The 17718-nt window shown below is 41.5% G+C and overlaps 1 protein-coding gene and 1 pseudogene across 11 annotated transcripts in view; both read left to right on the forward strand.

Annotated features, from left to right (window-relative positions):
- The window catches only part of mast4 (microtubule associated serine/threonine kinase family member 4), a 532941-nt gene that overhangs the window by 450079 nt on the left and 65144 nt on the right, over nt 1-17718 (forward strand). For all 11 annotated transcript variants that reach the window (XM_070879482.1, XM_070879491.1, XM_070879499.1 and 8 more), the window contains 3 exons: nt 1796-2005; nt 15445-15546; nt 15918-16050. In XM_070879482.1, the coding sequence (XP_070735583.1) occupies nt 1796-2005; nt 15445-15546; nt 15918-16050 (445 nt within the window). The remainder of the gene's footprint in view (nt 1-1795; nt 2006-15444; nt 15547-15917; nt 16051-17718) is intronic.
- Nucleotides 8699-8933, forward strand: LOC139278822 (U2 spliceosomal RNA; annotated as a pseudogene).

Below are 17718 nucleotides of genomic sequence, written 5' to 3' on the forward strand. Positions count from 1 at the left end.
GCTCCGAGTTGAGGAGCTGGCGTCTGAGCTGCAGACATTGCAAGATATCAGGGAGGGAGAAAGTTGCCAGGGACAGAAGGGTGTAACTGCGAGTGAGGCAGGTACGGTGATCCAGCAGGTAGCATTGCAAGAGCCTCAATCATTGAACTTGTCCAATAGATTTGAGGTCCTTGCAGCCCTTGTGCGGATTGCGGGGTAGATGAGCAGACTGACCAAGGCACCGTGGTGCAGAAAGCCATTCAAGTGGGGGCGTAAAGTCGATGGTGGTTGTAGTAGGGGACAGTATAGCTAGGGGGATAGATAAGGTTCTCTACGGCCGAGAGTGTGGGTGCCAAAGGCTGTGTTACCCGGCGCCAGGGTAAAGGACAGGGAGGCAGAATATTATCTGAATGATGACAGATTAGGAAAAGGGGAGGTACAACGAGACCTGGGTGTCATGGTACATCAGTCATTGAAAGTTGGCATGCAGGTACAGCAGGCGGTGAAGAAGGCAAATGGCATGTTGGCCTTCATAGCAAGAGGATTTGAATATAGGAGCAGGGAGGTCTTTGCAGTTGTACAGAGCCTTGGTGAGGCCACACCTTGACTATTGTGTACAGTTTTGGTCTCCTAATCTGACGAAGGACGTGCTTGCTATTGAGGGAGTGTAGTGAAGGTTCACCAGACTGATTCCCGGGATGGCAGGACTGACATATGAAGAAAGACTGGATAGACTAGGCTTGTATTCACTGGCATTTAGAAGAATGAGAGGGGATCTCATAGAAACATATAAAATTCTGACGGGATTGGACAGGTTAGATGCAAGAAGAATATTCCCATTGTTGGGGAAGTCCAGAACCAGGGGTCACAGTCTAAGGATAAGAGGTAAGCGATTTAGGACCGAGATGAGGAGAAACTTCTTCACTCAGACAATTGTGAACCTGTGGAATTCTCTACCACAGAAAGTTGTTGAGGCCAGTTCGTTAGATATATTCAAAAGGGAGTTAGATGTGGTCCTTATGGTAAAGGGATCAAGGGGTATGGAGAGAAAGCAGCAATGGGGTACTGAAGTTGCATAATCAGCCTTGATCATATTGAATGCTGATGCAGGCTCGAAGGGCTGAATGGCCTACTCCTGCACCTATTTTCTATGTTTCTATTCCTAGTCTTTACGCAGCCTTATTCCTGTAATTTTAGAACTTTCAGCATAACTGTGCAAATCAAATTAAAACTGTCCATCCTGAGGAAAAAGAATTTCCCAGGATCTATTGTCCCTCTTTTTATTTAAAAAAAAAAGTGAAGTTACTGATTACAATCTTTCATACGTATTCTAAAATGTGTATGATTACAGTTATTTTCAACAGTTTTCAGAGTGGAAATATTTTTGGTGACACACATTTCAAAGCTACAACTTCTCTCGTATAGAGCATACATTATGACGAGCCATTGCATGTGATTTATGGCCCATAAGTGACTGACCTGATCGAACGCGTCAATAAATTATGGTTCAGCACCATGAGTGGGCTGTCAATCATATTTCCAGTGTCTAAATAACCCATTCCAGAATAATCAACATGGTTAACCTGAATTAAACTATTTCCTTTCAAATGTATAATAATTACAAAATAAGTTTAACAATGCAGTTTCAAAAGGCAAGTCCTGAAATACTTTGTAACGTATATGTAAGTGTTTATAAAACTGAGAATCAGTCTTTGTGAACTCGGCATCTGATGAGCTAGCAATATTTCAAAACTTTATATATTTTTGGGGGTTTATTTTATACTTAACACATTAACCAAATTGTTTTAATCCTTAGGCCACAGCCCAGATGGAGGAGAGGCTGCAGGACATTATCACCAGCTATTCTCCTGACAATGTTCTTCCACTGGCAGATGGAGTCCTCAGTTTTGCACATCATCAGATCATTGAGCTGGCACGAGATTGCCTGGATAAATCCCGACAGGGCCACATCACCTCGAGATACTTCTTTGAATTGCAGGAAAAATTAGAAAAGTTGTTACAGGAAGTAGGTATTTCAAATGTTTATTGGTAATTGGGTAGCAACAAATTTGATTCCTTGTGGTGTGGCAAACCCATCTTGCTGTACAGGGTAAGAATGCAAGACCTGAAGTTAGTAGTTAAACTGCTGATAAAATGAGTAAACAAAAATATAAAACCCAACTGCAGGTGAAGGTTTAACATAGATTTTGTTACCAAATTATTTCAAACTGGAGGAATTTTACACTGAAGTAGAATGGTTGCCGGTTTATTAACAACTAGTTACACAGGTTTTTATTTCAGGAATGCAAATTAAAATTAACTTCTGGGTAGGGGTCTTTTTGAAAGCGCAACATTTTACAAAATACTATCGGGTTGCATTATTATGGGTCAGTTCATTATACTTGTGCTGGATAAATGTATTTAATTAAAAAAAATACAACTTCTCCTTGGCTATTTGAATAAGAGAGCTGATTGAGGAAAGAAAGTATTTGTGTTTAAAGGTGACATTTGAATTAATGAATATTTAATCTGCTTAATCAACTCTTACCCATATGCCCATGGTTAAAGTACCTTGTATTCAAATCGGCCATAAAATCAGATTTAAAAAAAAAATTATTTTCAATGTTTGTATTTTTCGAAGCTCATTATTCTCAAGTATTAAAAAGTAAAAGAAACTAATGGCTGTAGTTTTAATAAAGGAAACGATTGCAGAGCTATGGGGAAAGAGCAGGGGAGTGGGACTAATTAGATGGCTTTTTCAAAGAACTGGCACAGGCATGACTCGTCAAATGGCCTCCTACTGTGCTGTATGATTCTATGATTAATATTGTAAGAAATTTCAGGAAATACGAGATGTAAATACTGATAAGGCCATGCTATGCTTAAAGACTTGTGACATTTACACACAAAAGATAATAAGCCAAACTGAATTTTCCAGTATGATGTTAAATGGTAATTGGGATACAAAAACCACATAGTTGTCTTTTAAATTTTCATTATTGAAAAGCTCTTTTTAAAAAAAAATGGTTAGTTATGTTTTGCTAATGTGTTATTCAAATGAATATAATTAATTTTTTTCTCTCTCCAGTTTTCTGCCCTCATTCCCTGAAGCCATTGACTCCCAGCTGAGAAATGGTTCCAGACACTTTAGGTACCCTCTGATTCCTCACCCAAGTGGTCATCAATCATGTATGAACCCAGACAATGATTGTTGGCGGGTTATGTCACAAAGGAAAGGCATCAATCCTGTCCTCATATAATCGGCATGCAATTGTCTTTCCAGCAAGGATTGCCAATACCAATAAGAAGCCACTGACTGATTTCCTCCTTCCATTATGCAGGAGCACTGAGGGCAATTTAGTCTTTTTATACCCCCACCCCCAGCTAAGGTTGGTCCAAACCTTTCTGGTCTGAATAGCTGAGTAACTCTCTTCAGAAACTTGCTGAGCCACTGACGGGCCAAATTTGAATTTTCAAATTGACTTTTTTTTCAAATAAACATTCTGTGCCGTCACTGAGAATTTTCAGTGGAGCTTGTCTCCACTCACTCAGTAATGTAATTGTATTTCATAGGATTCAATTTTAATGTTTCAATCTTTAACATATGCAAAGGGGATTTCATTTTCCTTGTTCAACTCCAGTAGTAACTAGGTTTAAATTTGGCTGGAGTATACTTGTACTTTACTTTGTAAATTGTTCTGCTTATATGATATATTCTTACAAAAATGATATGCACCTATTTGAATTGGTAAATCGCCTAGATTTGAAGCCCCAGGCATCCCTCACTGGTCAGCACCCCTGATCATTAAACTGACATCAGTGGAGGATTTAATGCAGACTTTGATCACCTTTAGACACTCACGAACTCATTTCAAAGCTTTAGAACCTGTTTATTTTCTGATGGTTTCAAATTTATTCTTTTGATACCTGGTTAGTTTATCTAAAGACACAGTTTGCTGTAAATTGACTTTATTATTGAATCTTTTCAATATTATTTTGTGTTCCACATTAAGGAAGAATAAAATAATGATAGCTCAGTGTTTAATGCTGCTGTTACACCATAGATGCCAAATTCACTCTGGTATTGGCCTAAATTTGGCACCAAACTCATAGTATAACACTGCCGAATTAATGTACCCCCCTATAGTGAGACAAATTTGAATAGTCTGACACTAGAGTAGCACTAAGTCCAGTGAAACAGCTTGAGCTAACAGTCTTGGAAGTTTAGTCACATCATGATGTCACAGTGTCCATAGAAACTGGTCGATCTACCTGTTGAAAGTCCAACAGATCCTCCATGAGTTCAGTAGATTCGCATCAGTAAGCAGATTGTAATATTATGTGGCTGGGTAAACAGACAACACCCACTGTGTGTTCTGGTTTCCTCTGAAACTAAAGCTGCTTTTATATTGTAGCTCGAGCACTGGGAGAGAAAATTAACTCCGTAATCTTCTGCATTTAGTTATAGGTAGTGGATTAAGTCTGCCTGTAGACATAGAAACATAGAAAATAGATGCAGGAGTAGGCCATTCGGCCCCTTGAGCCTGTACCGCCATTCAATAAAAGATCATGTCCGATCATTCCCTCAGTACCCCTTTCCTTCTTTCTCTCCATACCCCTTGATCCCCTTAGCCATAAGGGCCATTTCTAACTCCCTCATGAATATATCCAATGAACTGGCATCAACAATTCTTTGCGACAGGGAATTCCATAGGTTAACAACTCTCTGAGTGAAGAAGTTTCTCCTCATCTCAGTCCTAAATGGCCTGTCCCTTATCCTAAGACTATGTCCCCTAGTTCTAGACTTCCGCAACATCGGGAACATTCTTCCCGCATCTAACCTGTCCAGTCCCGTCAGAATCTTATACGTTTCTATGAGATCCCCTCTCATCCTTCTAAACTCCAGTGAATAAAGGCCCAGTTGATCCAGTCTCTCCTTATATGACAGTTCGGCCATCCCTGGAATCAGTCTGGTGAACCTTCGCTGCACTCCCTCAATAGCACGAACATCCTTCCTCAGATTAGTAGACCAAAACTGAACACAATATTCCAGGTGAGGCCTCACTAAAGCCCTGTACAACTGCAGTAAGACCTCCCTGCTCCTATACTCAAATCCCCTAGCTATGAAGGCCAATATACCATTTGCCGCCTTCACCACCTGCTGTACTTGCATGCCCACTTTCAATGACTGATGAACCATGCCACCCAGGTCTCGTTGCACCTCCCCTTTTCCTAATCTGCCGCCATTCAGATAATATTCTGCCTTCGTGTTTTTACCCCCAAAATGGATAACCTCACATTTATCCACATTATACTGCATCTACTATGCATTTGCCCACTCACCTAACCTGTCCAAGTCACCCTGCAGCCTCTTAGCGTCCTCCTCACAGCTCACACCGCCACCCAGTTTAGAGTCATCAACAAACTTGGAGATATTACATTCAATTCCTTCATCTAAATCATTAATGTATATTGTAAAGAGTTGGGGTCCCAGCACTGAGCCTTGCGGCACTCCACTAGTCACTGCCTGCCATTCAGAAAAGGACCCGTTTATCCCGACTCTCTGCTGCCTGTCTGCCAACCAGTTCTCTATCCACGTCAGTACATTACCCGCAATACCATGCGCTTTGATTTTGCACACCAATCTCTTTTGCGGGTCCTTGTCAAAAGCCTTTTGAAAGTCCAAATACACCACATCCACTGGTTCTCCCTTGTCCACTCTGCTAGTTACATCCTCAAAAAATTCCAGAAGATTTGTCGAGCATGATTTCCCCTTCATAAATCCATGCTGACTTGGACCGATCCTGTCACTGCTTTCCAAATGCGCTGCTATTTCATCCTTAATAATTGATTCCAACATTTTCCCCACTACTGATGTCAGGCTAACCGGTCTATAATTACCCACTCTCTCTCTCCCTCCCTTTTTAAAAAGTGGTGTTACATTAGTTGCCCTCCAGTCCATAGGAACTGATACAGAGTCGATAGACTGTTGGAAAATGATCACCAATGCATCCACTATTTCTAGGGCCACTTCCTTGAGCACTCTGGGATGCAGACTATCAGGCCCCAGGGATTTATTGGCCTTCAATCCCATTAATTTCTCTAACACAATTTCCCGCCTAATAAGGATATCCTTCAGTTCCTCCTTCTCACTAGACCATCGGTCCCCGAGTACTTCCGGATGGTCATTTGTGTCTTCCTTTGTGAAGACAGAACCGAAGTATTTGTTCAACTTGTCTGCCATTTCTTTGTTCCCCATTATCAATTCACCTGAATCTGACCGCAAGGGACCTACGTTTGTCTTCACTAATCTTTTTCTCTTCACATATTTATAGAAGCTTTTGCAGTCAGTTTTTATGTTCCCGGCAAGCTTCCTCTCGTACTCTATTTCCCCCCTCCTAATTAAACCCTTAGTCCTCCTCTGTTGAATTCTAAATTTCTCCCAGTCCTCAGGTTTGTTGCTTTTTCTAGCCAATTTATATCCTTCTTCCTTGGATTTAACACTATCCTTAATTTCCCTTGTTAGCCATAGTTGAGCCACCTTCCCCGTTTTATTTTTACTCCAGACAGGGATGTACAATTGCTGAAGTTCATCCATATGATCTTTAAATGTTTGCCATTGCATATCCACCGTCAACCCTTTAAGTATCCTTTGCCAGTCTATTCTAGCCAATTGACGCCTCAAACCGTCGAAGTTAGCTTTCCTTAAGTTCAGGACCCTAGTTTCCGAATTAACTGCGTCACTCTCCATCTCAATAAAGAATTCTACCATATTATGGTCACTCTTCCCCAAGTGGCCTCGCACAACAAGATTGCCAATTAGTCCCTTCTCATTACACATCACCCAGTTCAGGATGGCCAGCTCCTTGGTTGGTTCCGATATATATTGGTCTAGAAAACCATCCCTAATACACTCTAGGAAATCCTCCTCCACCGCATTGCTACCAGTTTGGTTAGCCCAATCAATATGCAGATTAAAGTCACCCATGATAACTGCTGTATCTTTATTGCACACATCCCTTATTTCTTGTTTGATGCTGTCCCCAACCTCCACTACTACTGTTTGGTGGTCTATACACAACTCCCACTAGTGTTTTCTGCTCTTTGGTATTCCGCAGTTCCACCCATACTGATTCCACATCATCCAGACTAATGTCCCTCCTTACTATTGCATTAATTTCCTCTTTAACCAGCAACACCACCTCGCCTCCTGTTCCTCTCTGCCTATCCCTCCTAAATGTTGAATACCCTGGATGTTGAGTTCCCAGCCTTGGTCACCCTGGAGCCATGTCTCCGTGATGCCAATTGCATCATATCCGTTAACTGCTGTCTGCGCAGTTAATTCCTCCACTTTATTCCGAATACTCCTTGCATTAGACCAATTGTACTGTGGAGTGGCTATTGCATACATGTGCAGAGTGGCCATTACACTTTAGCCATTGGACATGAGAAAAGTTGTGATGTCATGCTGTCATTACAGATCAAATATCTGGGCACTTGCACAATGTTGTCATGACGTTATGTGATGTCACGACCAAAATGTGTTTTTTCCATCAGTAAAGTATATTTACTGGTCCCAAGAGGATTGGCAACAGTTAAGAAAAGTTAGTTTTTAAAAAGGGGTATTCATGGCCTCTGGACTTAAAGATCTGACAAGTTTATCATGTTGCTATTGGCAACACAAAACTCAGCACTACAGGATCTATGACTGGAGACCAAGCAAAAAGAACAGACTTGCATTTATATAGCATCTTTCAGGACCTCAGGATGTCCCAAAGTGCTTTACAGCCAATGAAGTACTTTTGAAATGTAGTCACTGTTGTAATCTAAGAAACGAGACAGCCAATTTGAGCACAGCAAGATCCCACAAACAGCAATGTGATAATGACCACATAATCTGTTTTTGTTATGTTGATTGAGGGATAAATATTAGCCAGGACACCTGGGTAACTCCCCTACTCTTCTTTGAAATAGTGCCCTGGGATCTTTTACATCCACCTGAGAGAGCAGATGGGCTTTGGTTTTACGTCTCGTCTAAAAGCCGGCACCTCTGACAATGCAGCACTCCATCAGTACTGCACTGGAGTGTCAGACTGTGCTCAAGTCTTTGGATTGAGACCTGAACCCACCATCTTCTGACTCAGGCGAGAATGCTACCAAATGGGTCACAGCTGACACAATAATAAACAGCACCTTCAGAGTGCTGTAGCACATCCATAGGCATTCTGAGGTTGAGCAAATATAAGCCTGCTTGTGTAAGTTGAGCAGCATTGTTCAAAACACTTCTCTCCTGTCAGCAGCCTGAGGCACCATACACATGACAACAGCAAGAAATAGGGTCTCATTGTAAAATAAACTGTCACCAATGGAGGCACATTGTGATATTCTTATTGATCTTACAACACAGTACTACAGGTTTTAAAGGGATTGTGTCAGAAATTCTGACTTCGAATAAAATTGATTCAAGCAATCCAAGTTGAGATGAATTTTTTTTAAGCATTTACATTCTCCCAGGTTCTGGTAAATTTGATCATTTTACGACACCATTTCAATTGTCTCCACTACAGAACATAACATAGCAATCAAAAGAAGGATGAAGTAACATCTACATCTGCGGCGTGCGGTAATCTCCACAGTCTTGTAGTACTGTATGCTGTTAGAAAAAGCTTGTATGCAAGACATCAGTCTCGGTGGGGCTTTTTCGTGGTAATAGCTGGATATCGCTTCTCGGCCTTTTGGCTAAGATCAAGTGTAGTACCGTTTCTGACCAGCCACCATGACCTCCGGGTGGTTTCTCCCTGGTCAGGAAGGTATATGCTTGCATTTTTGGAAACAGGAGGTGGGTGGGGAGGTTTGACCCATCCACCTCCACGGAGGTGTGTGGGGGACCTGACCCATCCACCTCCATGGCACGAACCTGGTATTGCAGTACTTCCAGGAACGGTGCAGTGGCTCTAGGCCTTTTGGCTAAGAGCATTGGCGCAGAGTGATCCTTGGCATGTGCAAGGTGACCTCTGGCGTTTGTGATTTGACAAAGAATTGGAACGATTGGCTACGAATTTAAAAAAAAATATATCCCTTATATATCCCTTACATATATAAGGGATATGTTTGTGTCATTGGCAATTTGCTTCATCGGTCATCGCAGTAGCAACTTAGAATCGTAGAACGTTACAGCACAGAAGGGAGTTACTCGGCCCGTCGTGCCTGTGCTGGCTCTGTGAGAGAGCAGGCGTGCTCAGTCCTATACCCCTGCTTTTTGTCTGTAACCCTGTAAGTTCCTCATCCTCAGGCACCTGTCCAACTCCCTTTTAAAATTATTTATGGACTCAGCTTCCACCACCTTTTCAGGTGGAATGTTCCATATCCCGACAACCCTCTGAATAAAACAAAACTCTCCTCGTTTCCCCTCTAAATATTTTGTCAATGATTTTAAATATATGACCACTTGCCAGAAGGAATAGTTTTTCTCTATCAAAACTTCTCATTGTCTTAAACACCTCTATCAGGTTACCTCTTAACCTTCTCTGGTCCAAGGAGAACAGTCCTAACTTTTCCAACCTCTCCTCATAATTGAAGTGCCCTCATCCCTGGTAACATCCCGGTAAACTGCCTCTGTATCCTTTCTAAAGGCCTTTACATCTTTCCAAAAGCGTGAACTTAAATTTATATAGCACCTGTAACGTAAAACAGTTATCTGAAGGAAATTCACAGATGCCGATTCAGAATGGGCACCTGAGGAAGGGAGCATTCAGGAGGGGTTACAGGGCTGAGGGAATTTGCAGTCATAAAAAGGAGCAGGAGTAGGCTATTCGGCCCCTCGAGCCTGCTCCGCCATTCAATAAGATCATAGCTGATCTTCTACCTCAACTCCACTTTCCTGGTTATGATGGGGCAAAGCCCCAGGTGGATTTCTAAATGAAATTTAAATTTAAATTCACTAAGTTGAGGGACAGAGCCAGTGGAGGTCAGTGGGAATGGATGATGGATCGACGAGACAGTTTGAGGCAGCACACAAGCAGCAGTGTTTTGGACGAGTTGGCGAGTTAATGAAGGAAAGATGACGGGAGGCCAGCGAGGAGGGCACTGAGAGCGTCGAGTCTGGAAGCTGGAAAACGCGTGTATAAGGGTTGAGACGGTAGAAGTGAGATGGGCAATGGTACAGTGGTCGCGGTAAGTGATCTTGGTGATGGATAGGCTCAGCTCGGGATCAAATACAATGCCAAGATTATGAACAGTCTGATTTGATATCGATGTAAGGGTGGGTTTTTTGTCAACTTGGTGTGCTATCACAGAGAGGTATGGATTCATGTTTGAGGCTCACTCTGTTCCTGATCAAAGCCATAGGTAGATATTAAATAGCTACTGCTGTCTTGCCTGGAGGGCATGGGAAGCAGGGAGGATAAATTAAATTTAGGCTTAATTTAAATGTCAGCCTTGGCTCAGTGACACTCTTGAGTCAATAGGTCATGGGTTCTCCAGAGACTTGAGCACATAGTCTCGGCCGACAATTCAGTGCAGCACTGAGGGAATTATGCAGTTGCAAGTATCGTCTTTCAGATGAGATCAAGACTCAGTCTGCCCTCTAAGGTGGATGTAAAAGATGGCATAGTTCAAAAAAGAGCTGAGAAGTTCTCCTGGTGTCCTGGCCGATATTTATCCCTCAACCAACATCACTAAAACAGATGATCTGGTCATTAATCTCTCTGCTGTATGTGGGATCTTGCTGTGCACAAATTGGCTACTGCATTTCAGAATTACTTCATTGGCTGTGAGGTGATTTGGTTCATCCTGTGGTAGTGAAAGGGAAGAGAGCAGATAGCTTCCATTGAGGAAGCAATTAGATTTTTTTTCCAGGGCAGTTTTTAAGGCTAATGCAGATTTTTACATTTAAACTGTTGGGGCATTGTTTTTTGCTGTTAGAAGCTTGGGTATTTATTGTCCCATTTTTCACTATTTTAGTGGCAACAAATAGAAATGCTGATTACTTCAGTTTTGTGCTTTGTTGTAGAGCCTACTAGCAGAAATCTGACCAATCAGGATCCGCCTGTAATAATGCTCATTTGTGCTTTTCAAGTGCCTTAATAGCCATTTAACTAGTAAAGTAATGACCCCGAAGATATTTTATCCAGCCCTGGAGGGTGGATAACTGTAGAAAATTAAGGAGAGCACCAGATTGTGCATCCAAAGTAAATGACATGTCCAAATTTGGATTTTTGAAATACTATTTTATGAATTCGGATTCAGAGTATTTGCCTTTACATGTGGAACCAACTGAACTTAAAAATCCAAAGCAAAAAAATTAACTATAATTCACTTTTAGAAAATGTGTGTATTTGACTGCTTGTGCAGAGTATATTGACTTTAAAAAAAAAAAAAAATTAATCAATTTATTTATTCTGGCCTTTTGGGCTTATAATATTGAATTTAAAAAACAAATTGAGATTTTTGATTCCTCTTGCGGGAACTGAGAAGCGTATCTAGGCTTTACAACAGAAGTAGCTGGAATCCCCGCCGAAGCACTAAAACGCGGTGGAGAAGCACTACTTGTGGATCCAAGACCTCAGCTGTCTTATCTGGAAGGAGGGAGAGCATGCCAGGAGGTCGCAGAGACGCTGTAATCATGACCATCTTCAAGAAAGGTGACAAGTCCGACTATGGTAACTACAGACGAATCTCTCTGCTGTCGACCACCAGGAACGTCATCACAAGAATCCTCCTCAATCGCCTCCTCCCAGAGTCGCAATGTGGATTCCGCCCACTAAGGGGCACAATGGACATGATCTTCACCGTGCGGCAGATACAAGAGAAATGCAGGGAACAGCACCAACCCTTGTACATGGCCGCCTTTGACCTCACAAAAGCCTTCGACACCATCAACTGTGAGGGACTATGGAACGTCCTCCTCAGATTCGGCTGCCCTCAAAAGTCTATCACCATCCTCTGCACGATGGCATGCAAGCCGTGATCCTGACCAATGGATCCATCACAGACCCTTTCCATGTTCGGACTGGGGTCAAGCAGGGCTGTGTCATCGCACCAACGCTCTTCTCGATCTTCCTTGCTGCAATGCTCCATCTCACCCTCAGCAAGCTCCCCGCTGGAGTCGAGCTAAATTACAGGACAAACGGGAATCTGTTCAACCTCTGCCGCCTCCAGGCCAGATCCAATGTCGTCCCATCCTCCGTCATCGAACTACAGTACGCAGACTACGCTTGCTTCTGCGCAAACTTGGAAGCCGAACTCCAAGCCATCGTCAACACCTTCACCGAGGCGTACAAGTGCATCGGTCTTACACGAAACATCCATAAGACAAAGGTCCTCTACCAACCTGACCCCGCCCGGATATCAAAATCCACGACGAGGCCTTTGATAACGTGGACCATTTTCCATACCTCGGGAGGCTACTGATAACCAGGGCAGACATCGACGACGGGATCCAACACTGCCTTCAGTGTGCCAGTGCAACCTTCGGTCGCCTGAGGAAGAGAGTGTTTGATGACCAGGAGCTCAAACCTGCACTAAGCTCCTGGTCTATAGAGCAGTGGTGATACACGCCCTCCTATATGGCTCAGAGACATGAACTATGTACAGCAGGCACCTCAAAACACTGGAGCAGTACCACCAATGCTGTCTCCGCGAGATCCTGCAAATCCATTGGCAGGATAGGCGCACCAACGTCCATGTTCTCATCCAGGCCAACATCCCCAGCATCGAAGCACTGACCACGCTCGATCAGCTCCGCTGGACGGACCACATTGTCCGCATGCCTGATACGAGACTCCCAAAACAAGCGCTCTATTCGGAGCTCCGACACGGCAACCGAGCCCCAGGTGAACAGAGGAAACGCTTCAAGGACACCCTCAAATCCTCCTTGGAAAAAATGTAACATCCCCACTGACACCTGGGAATCCCTGGCCCAAGACCGCTCAAAGTGGCGTTGAACACCTCGAGTCTCTTCGCTGACAGCGGAATGAGCGCACATTAATCCAAGCCCCCCCCACCCACCTGTTCCTTCAACCACCGTCTGCCCCACCTGCAACAGAGGTCCCGCATTGGACTCTTCAGTCACCTGAGAACTCATTTTTAGTGTGGAAGCAAGTCATCTCGCCTTCGAGGAACTGCCTATGTTGATGATGTCTATCTGTTTAAAACGGCCCTCAGCCAAGCCCTCTTCCCCAATTAACAACGTGCATTTAGCTAGCACCTTTAATGAACTAAAGTGCAGTATTTTGAAAGCTTGTCGGTATTTGTTGGGGTGGGTACTCTGGTGGAGCCTGCACTCCAGGATCGCCCTTCCCCACCAACAGCAACGTTGAATCAATTCATTGAGCAATTGCAACAGAATCCATGTTTCTGAAATGCTGAATTTATCTGCTGCATTGTTGAATTAACTCCATCTGAGCCCGTGAGTTAGTTGCTACCGGCTGATTTCTTCTAGCGGGAATTAGCCACGCCTTGGTAACTTTATCACAGCAGGTTTTTCAAAAAAAGGTGCTGCAAATTTTACTCCCCCATTTTTTGAAGACGGAAAACAGAATAAACCTCAAATAAGCACTGCTCCACGAATTAAAGAACAGCATCACAGTTTAAAAGCTTGGGCTATTTATTGGGGTATGCATTTAGTCTCTGGTTTCAACTTATCTTCCAGTTTTAATGCCCATTACTGCCATTATTTGAGTGGATAACAGACCCCCTTGTTGATTCAGATTAAAAACTCTGCCTAGCTTCTATTTTTTAGTCTAGATGAAGACTAAAATTCGTAAAAGTTGCAGATAGCACGTTATAACTTCTGGTACACTGAAACTTTGCCATTGGTAAAATAATTTAAGGAAAACCTAATTTATATCGTTGCACTCTGAGTGCATTCCTAGTGGGCCAAATGATATAAAGAACGCTACCCCCGAAGACTGATACGTAGAGGTCAGCATACTTCAAGAAAAAGAAAAGGAGTCTCCCTTTTAAAAGTTCATGCCACTGTAAAGATAACTAGAGAAGAGGATGTTTTAAAGTCAGAACCCATATGACAAGGCAATTCAATGTTATATTTGAACGGTTGTGCTTTGTGAGGTGAAATGCAGAGTCATGTACCTAATGATCTTCGGCCATCCCTTCACCAAGTGTTTTTTAGGCATCTAAACAAAAGGGTTAATGAGCAGCGAATGATGAGCTGCAAAAAAATTAAATGACATTTTGCAATCTCGATTTCTGTGAAAGTTTGGTCGGTATTGCAATATGAACTTGAAATCTTTAATTCAAAAGAGTTGACTACTCATTTTTTGTTTTTTCTAGGAGGAGGAACAAAAATGAAAATAGACTTTGCTGTCGTACTGCTGCCTCTAACATTTGCAGTTTCCCAGATTCAATTTTCAGCATCTCAGTGATGTTGTCTTAAAGACTTTTGTAGTCAAAATAAGTGTATGACATATTTAAAAAGGTGCAATAGCGATTATTGACAAATTAACACTCAGAACTGTGATACTGTTGTTGTATCACTGCTCTCACTTAACAGTAAAATCATTTTGGTAGGCACTAATATGTGGCAACAGCCCATATTCTTAAAATAATTATTACGTACTACTGCTACTAGCTGCCCCAATATCTTTTATACCGGAATAGGGAGTTCACCTGGTTCTTTAATTTGTCTTTGTTCTACTTCTATCTGTGGAGAAACAGGTCTTGTATAGATTTACCAGAATGATACCTGGACTCCAGGGGTTAAATTACGAGGAGAGATTACACAAAATAGGTAGTATTCCCCAGAACCTAGAAGGTTAAGTGGTGATTTGGTCAAGTTTTCAAGATATTCCGGAGAACTGAGGAGAGAGAAACTATTTCTGCTGGTTAGGGAATCTAGGACTAGGAGGCATAGTCTAAAAAAATAGAGCCAGGCTTTCAAGAGCGAAGTTAGGAAACATTTCTACACACCAAGGGTTGGTAGAAGTTTGGAACTCTCTTCTGCAAATGGCAATTGATGCAAGGTCAATTATTAATTTTAAATCTGAGATTGATCGATTTTTATTAACCAAAGGTATTAAAGGATATTAGGCAAAGGTGGGTATATGGAATTAGGTCACCGATCAACCGCGATCTCATTGAATAGTGGAACAGGCTTGAGGGGTTAAATGGCCTATTCCTGTTCCTATAACTGGCTTATACCACCATGCCATCAGCTCCATCTGCTCGGCAATATTTACTGGTGTTCAAATATAATGCTAATCAGGGTTATGAGCCTCAAGTCTGTATAGTGGAATGATTGACAATGCAAATATTTGTAATTTAAGCCTTAATGTAGGGTAAACTGTTTTGGAGATTTTTTTAATGAGCGGATTAAATACTGAAAGTGGTTCGTATCTTTGCTTAAATTTAGAAAATATTTTATTTTTAATAGTTTCATTCCAATAATGGTCCTTGTGCACAGATTATTAAAACTTTGTACTCATTGTTGCTGCTTCTTTGTCTTAGGCTCACAAACGTTCTGAAAGTAATGAGTTAGCGGTCATTGATCAGTTGGTCAGGAAATTGCTGATCATCATTGCTCGCCCAGCTCGATTGCTGGAATGCCTTGTAAGTCCTTTTAAAAAAAATATATATATATATTTGGACAGCCATAATTACATAATCAGAAGCGATACTGTTAACACTATAATCCACTATAAGAGGAAATACTGCATTATTTGAGCATGTACTTTATCTAAAAACAATTCGAGGCAGATAATTGCAACATTCCAAAGTTTCTAACCATGTGCTCGTTCAAAATTGACGTTCAAGAGAAATACTTTGACTTTATGATTTAATATATTTGCTGTCCTGGAGGATTTTCTCTTGAGGCGCAATAAAATTTTTGGGATCTATTCCCAATAGAATTTACACAGAGGAGTAATTTGCAATATTAGAACCAAGAGTTGACCGAGGTCATTTTTTTAATACTATTCCAGGAATTTGATCCAGAAGAGTTTTATCACCTGTTGGAAGCAGCAGAAGGACATGCTAAAGAAGGACAAGGCATTAAATCAGACATTCCCCGCTATATCATCAGTCAGCTGGGCCTTACCAGAGACCCATTAGAGGGTGAGTGCCGGTATTGACAGTGCTACTTGCAAAATATAGTTTACCTCGTCAAGTGCTGAGCAACTGTGGAATAAATGTTCGAGGAAAGGGGTCATGTGAGGGCATTATGCTGCTGGTACACCAAGCAGAAACTTGCTCCAGCAAAATGTAAAGTTTCTTAAATTTCATAAATAGTTGAATAATTTTCATTGAAATGGTTACATTTCTAAAATAGTCCTTATAAACAGATTATTAAAACATTGTACTCGTGAACACTTTTGCTTTATCGCTTTGTATAGGTTCACAAACATTCTTGCAAGTATTGAGTTAGCAATCATTGATCAGTTGGTCAGAAACACTGTGACATGCTTTGTTATATTTGCTATCAAAGAAGAATTCCTTACGAAGCACAATGACATTTTTGGAATCTGCTAATAAAGTTTATGTATAAAATCTTAATTGTAAATCTTCCAAATGCCAGTACCTGCTGTAAAATATAATTTGCTGAAAGTGTCATTGAACAGAATGCATTAATTTTGCAGTTGATACAACAAAGTGCAAATGCACTAAAATAAATCGCCGTGAGAGCATTATTTAAGCACCTTCCTATTGAGATATGGAAACATTATAATTAATAACGGAAACACTAATCTGACATGGATTATGCATTAGGAGACTGTACATGTTGTTTAAAGCTTTCCTACCCTGGCTCAGGTAGCGTGCATCTGTTATACATAATTTGCTCTTGCTCCTGCTCACTTGGCACAGTGTGACCATCAGTGGCATTCATTTTTACTTTCCTTGCTGCTCTATTAAACTCCAAATGCCACCAGCAGTCGTACATTAAAAGCAGTCATTAAAAAGGCATTTGAGCATCTAATTGGAACCCATCTAATTAAACAAATGTTTCTGTTTCTCCAGCATCTTTTGGCAAACTGTAGTATCTGAAATATACAAAATACTTTGAGGTGCTTTAGTCTTTTTAATAGTCTACAAATTTTAAGATCAGTTGCTCTTACAAGTTGCACATATGCTCACAACTGTAGTCTGAACTGCTGGGTGGAGATGGTGGCAAATAAATTCACTTTTTTTTCTGATGACAATTAGAAAATAGGTTTGTAACCTATTAGGCATCAGTGACTACATCACAGATGGGTTCTCCAGGAGGAAGTTTTATCATTGTGTTGGTATCAGCAGTCTTTGCATCATGGGCCTTCAGAAATGGTTTGATTTGGTATAAAGGACAGATGCTCCGCTGGTTCACACATGCGTTGGAAGTCTCAACAGGCATTGCTAGCTACTTCATTTGCCCACTGTTTAATTTGAGGATTGTATCCGTTACTAACGACTGCTCGCAGTTGTGACACAATTTAGAAGTCCCAGATAATTAGTGTAATAGGTTAAGACCATCCCAAACAGCATGGAGAAAATACAAAATGCTGTGCCAAGCACCAAATGGAAGTTTAGCAGTCCCGTGGAATTACTACTAGACACAACAAAATCTAGAATTTAGCATAACTCGAATGAATGAGACAGTGAGATCAATCAAAGCGAAATGAAGAAAGTGAAGCTTCAGTGTAACTGCAGCATAGCATTAAACCAACAAAGGAAATGACAATCTTGAACAGGCAGTTTTACAATATGCATTGTTTTTTTATTAGTTTTAATGAATAACCTTTACCCTTTTAA

This window comes from Pristiophorus japonicus, chromosome 1, assembly GCF_044704955.1.
Source record: "Pristiophorus japonicus isolate sPriJap1 chromosome 1, sPriJap1.hap1, whole genome shotgun sequence".
Classification (NCBI taxonomy): domain Eukaryota; kingdom Metazoa; phylum Chordata; class Chondrichthyes; family Pristiophoridae; genus Pristiophorus; species Pristiophorus japonicus.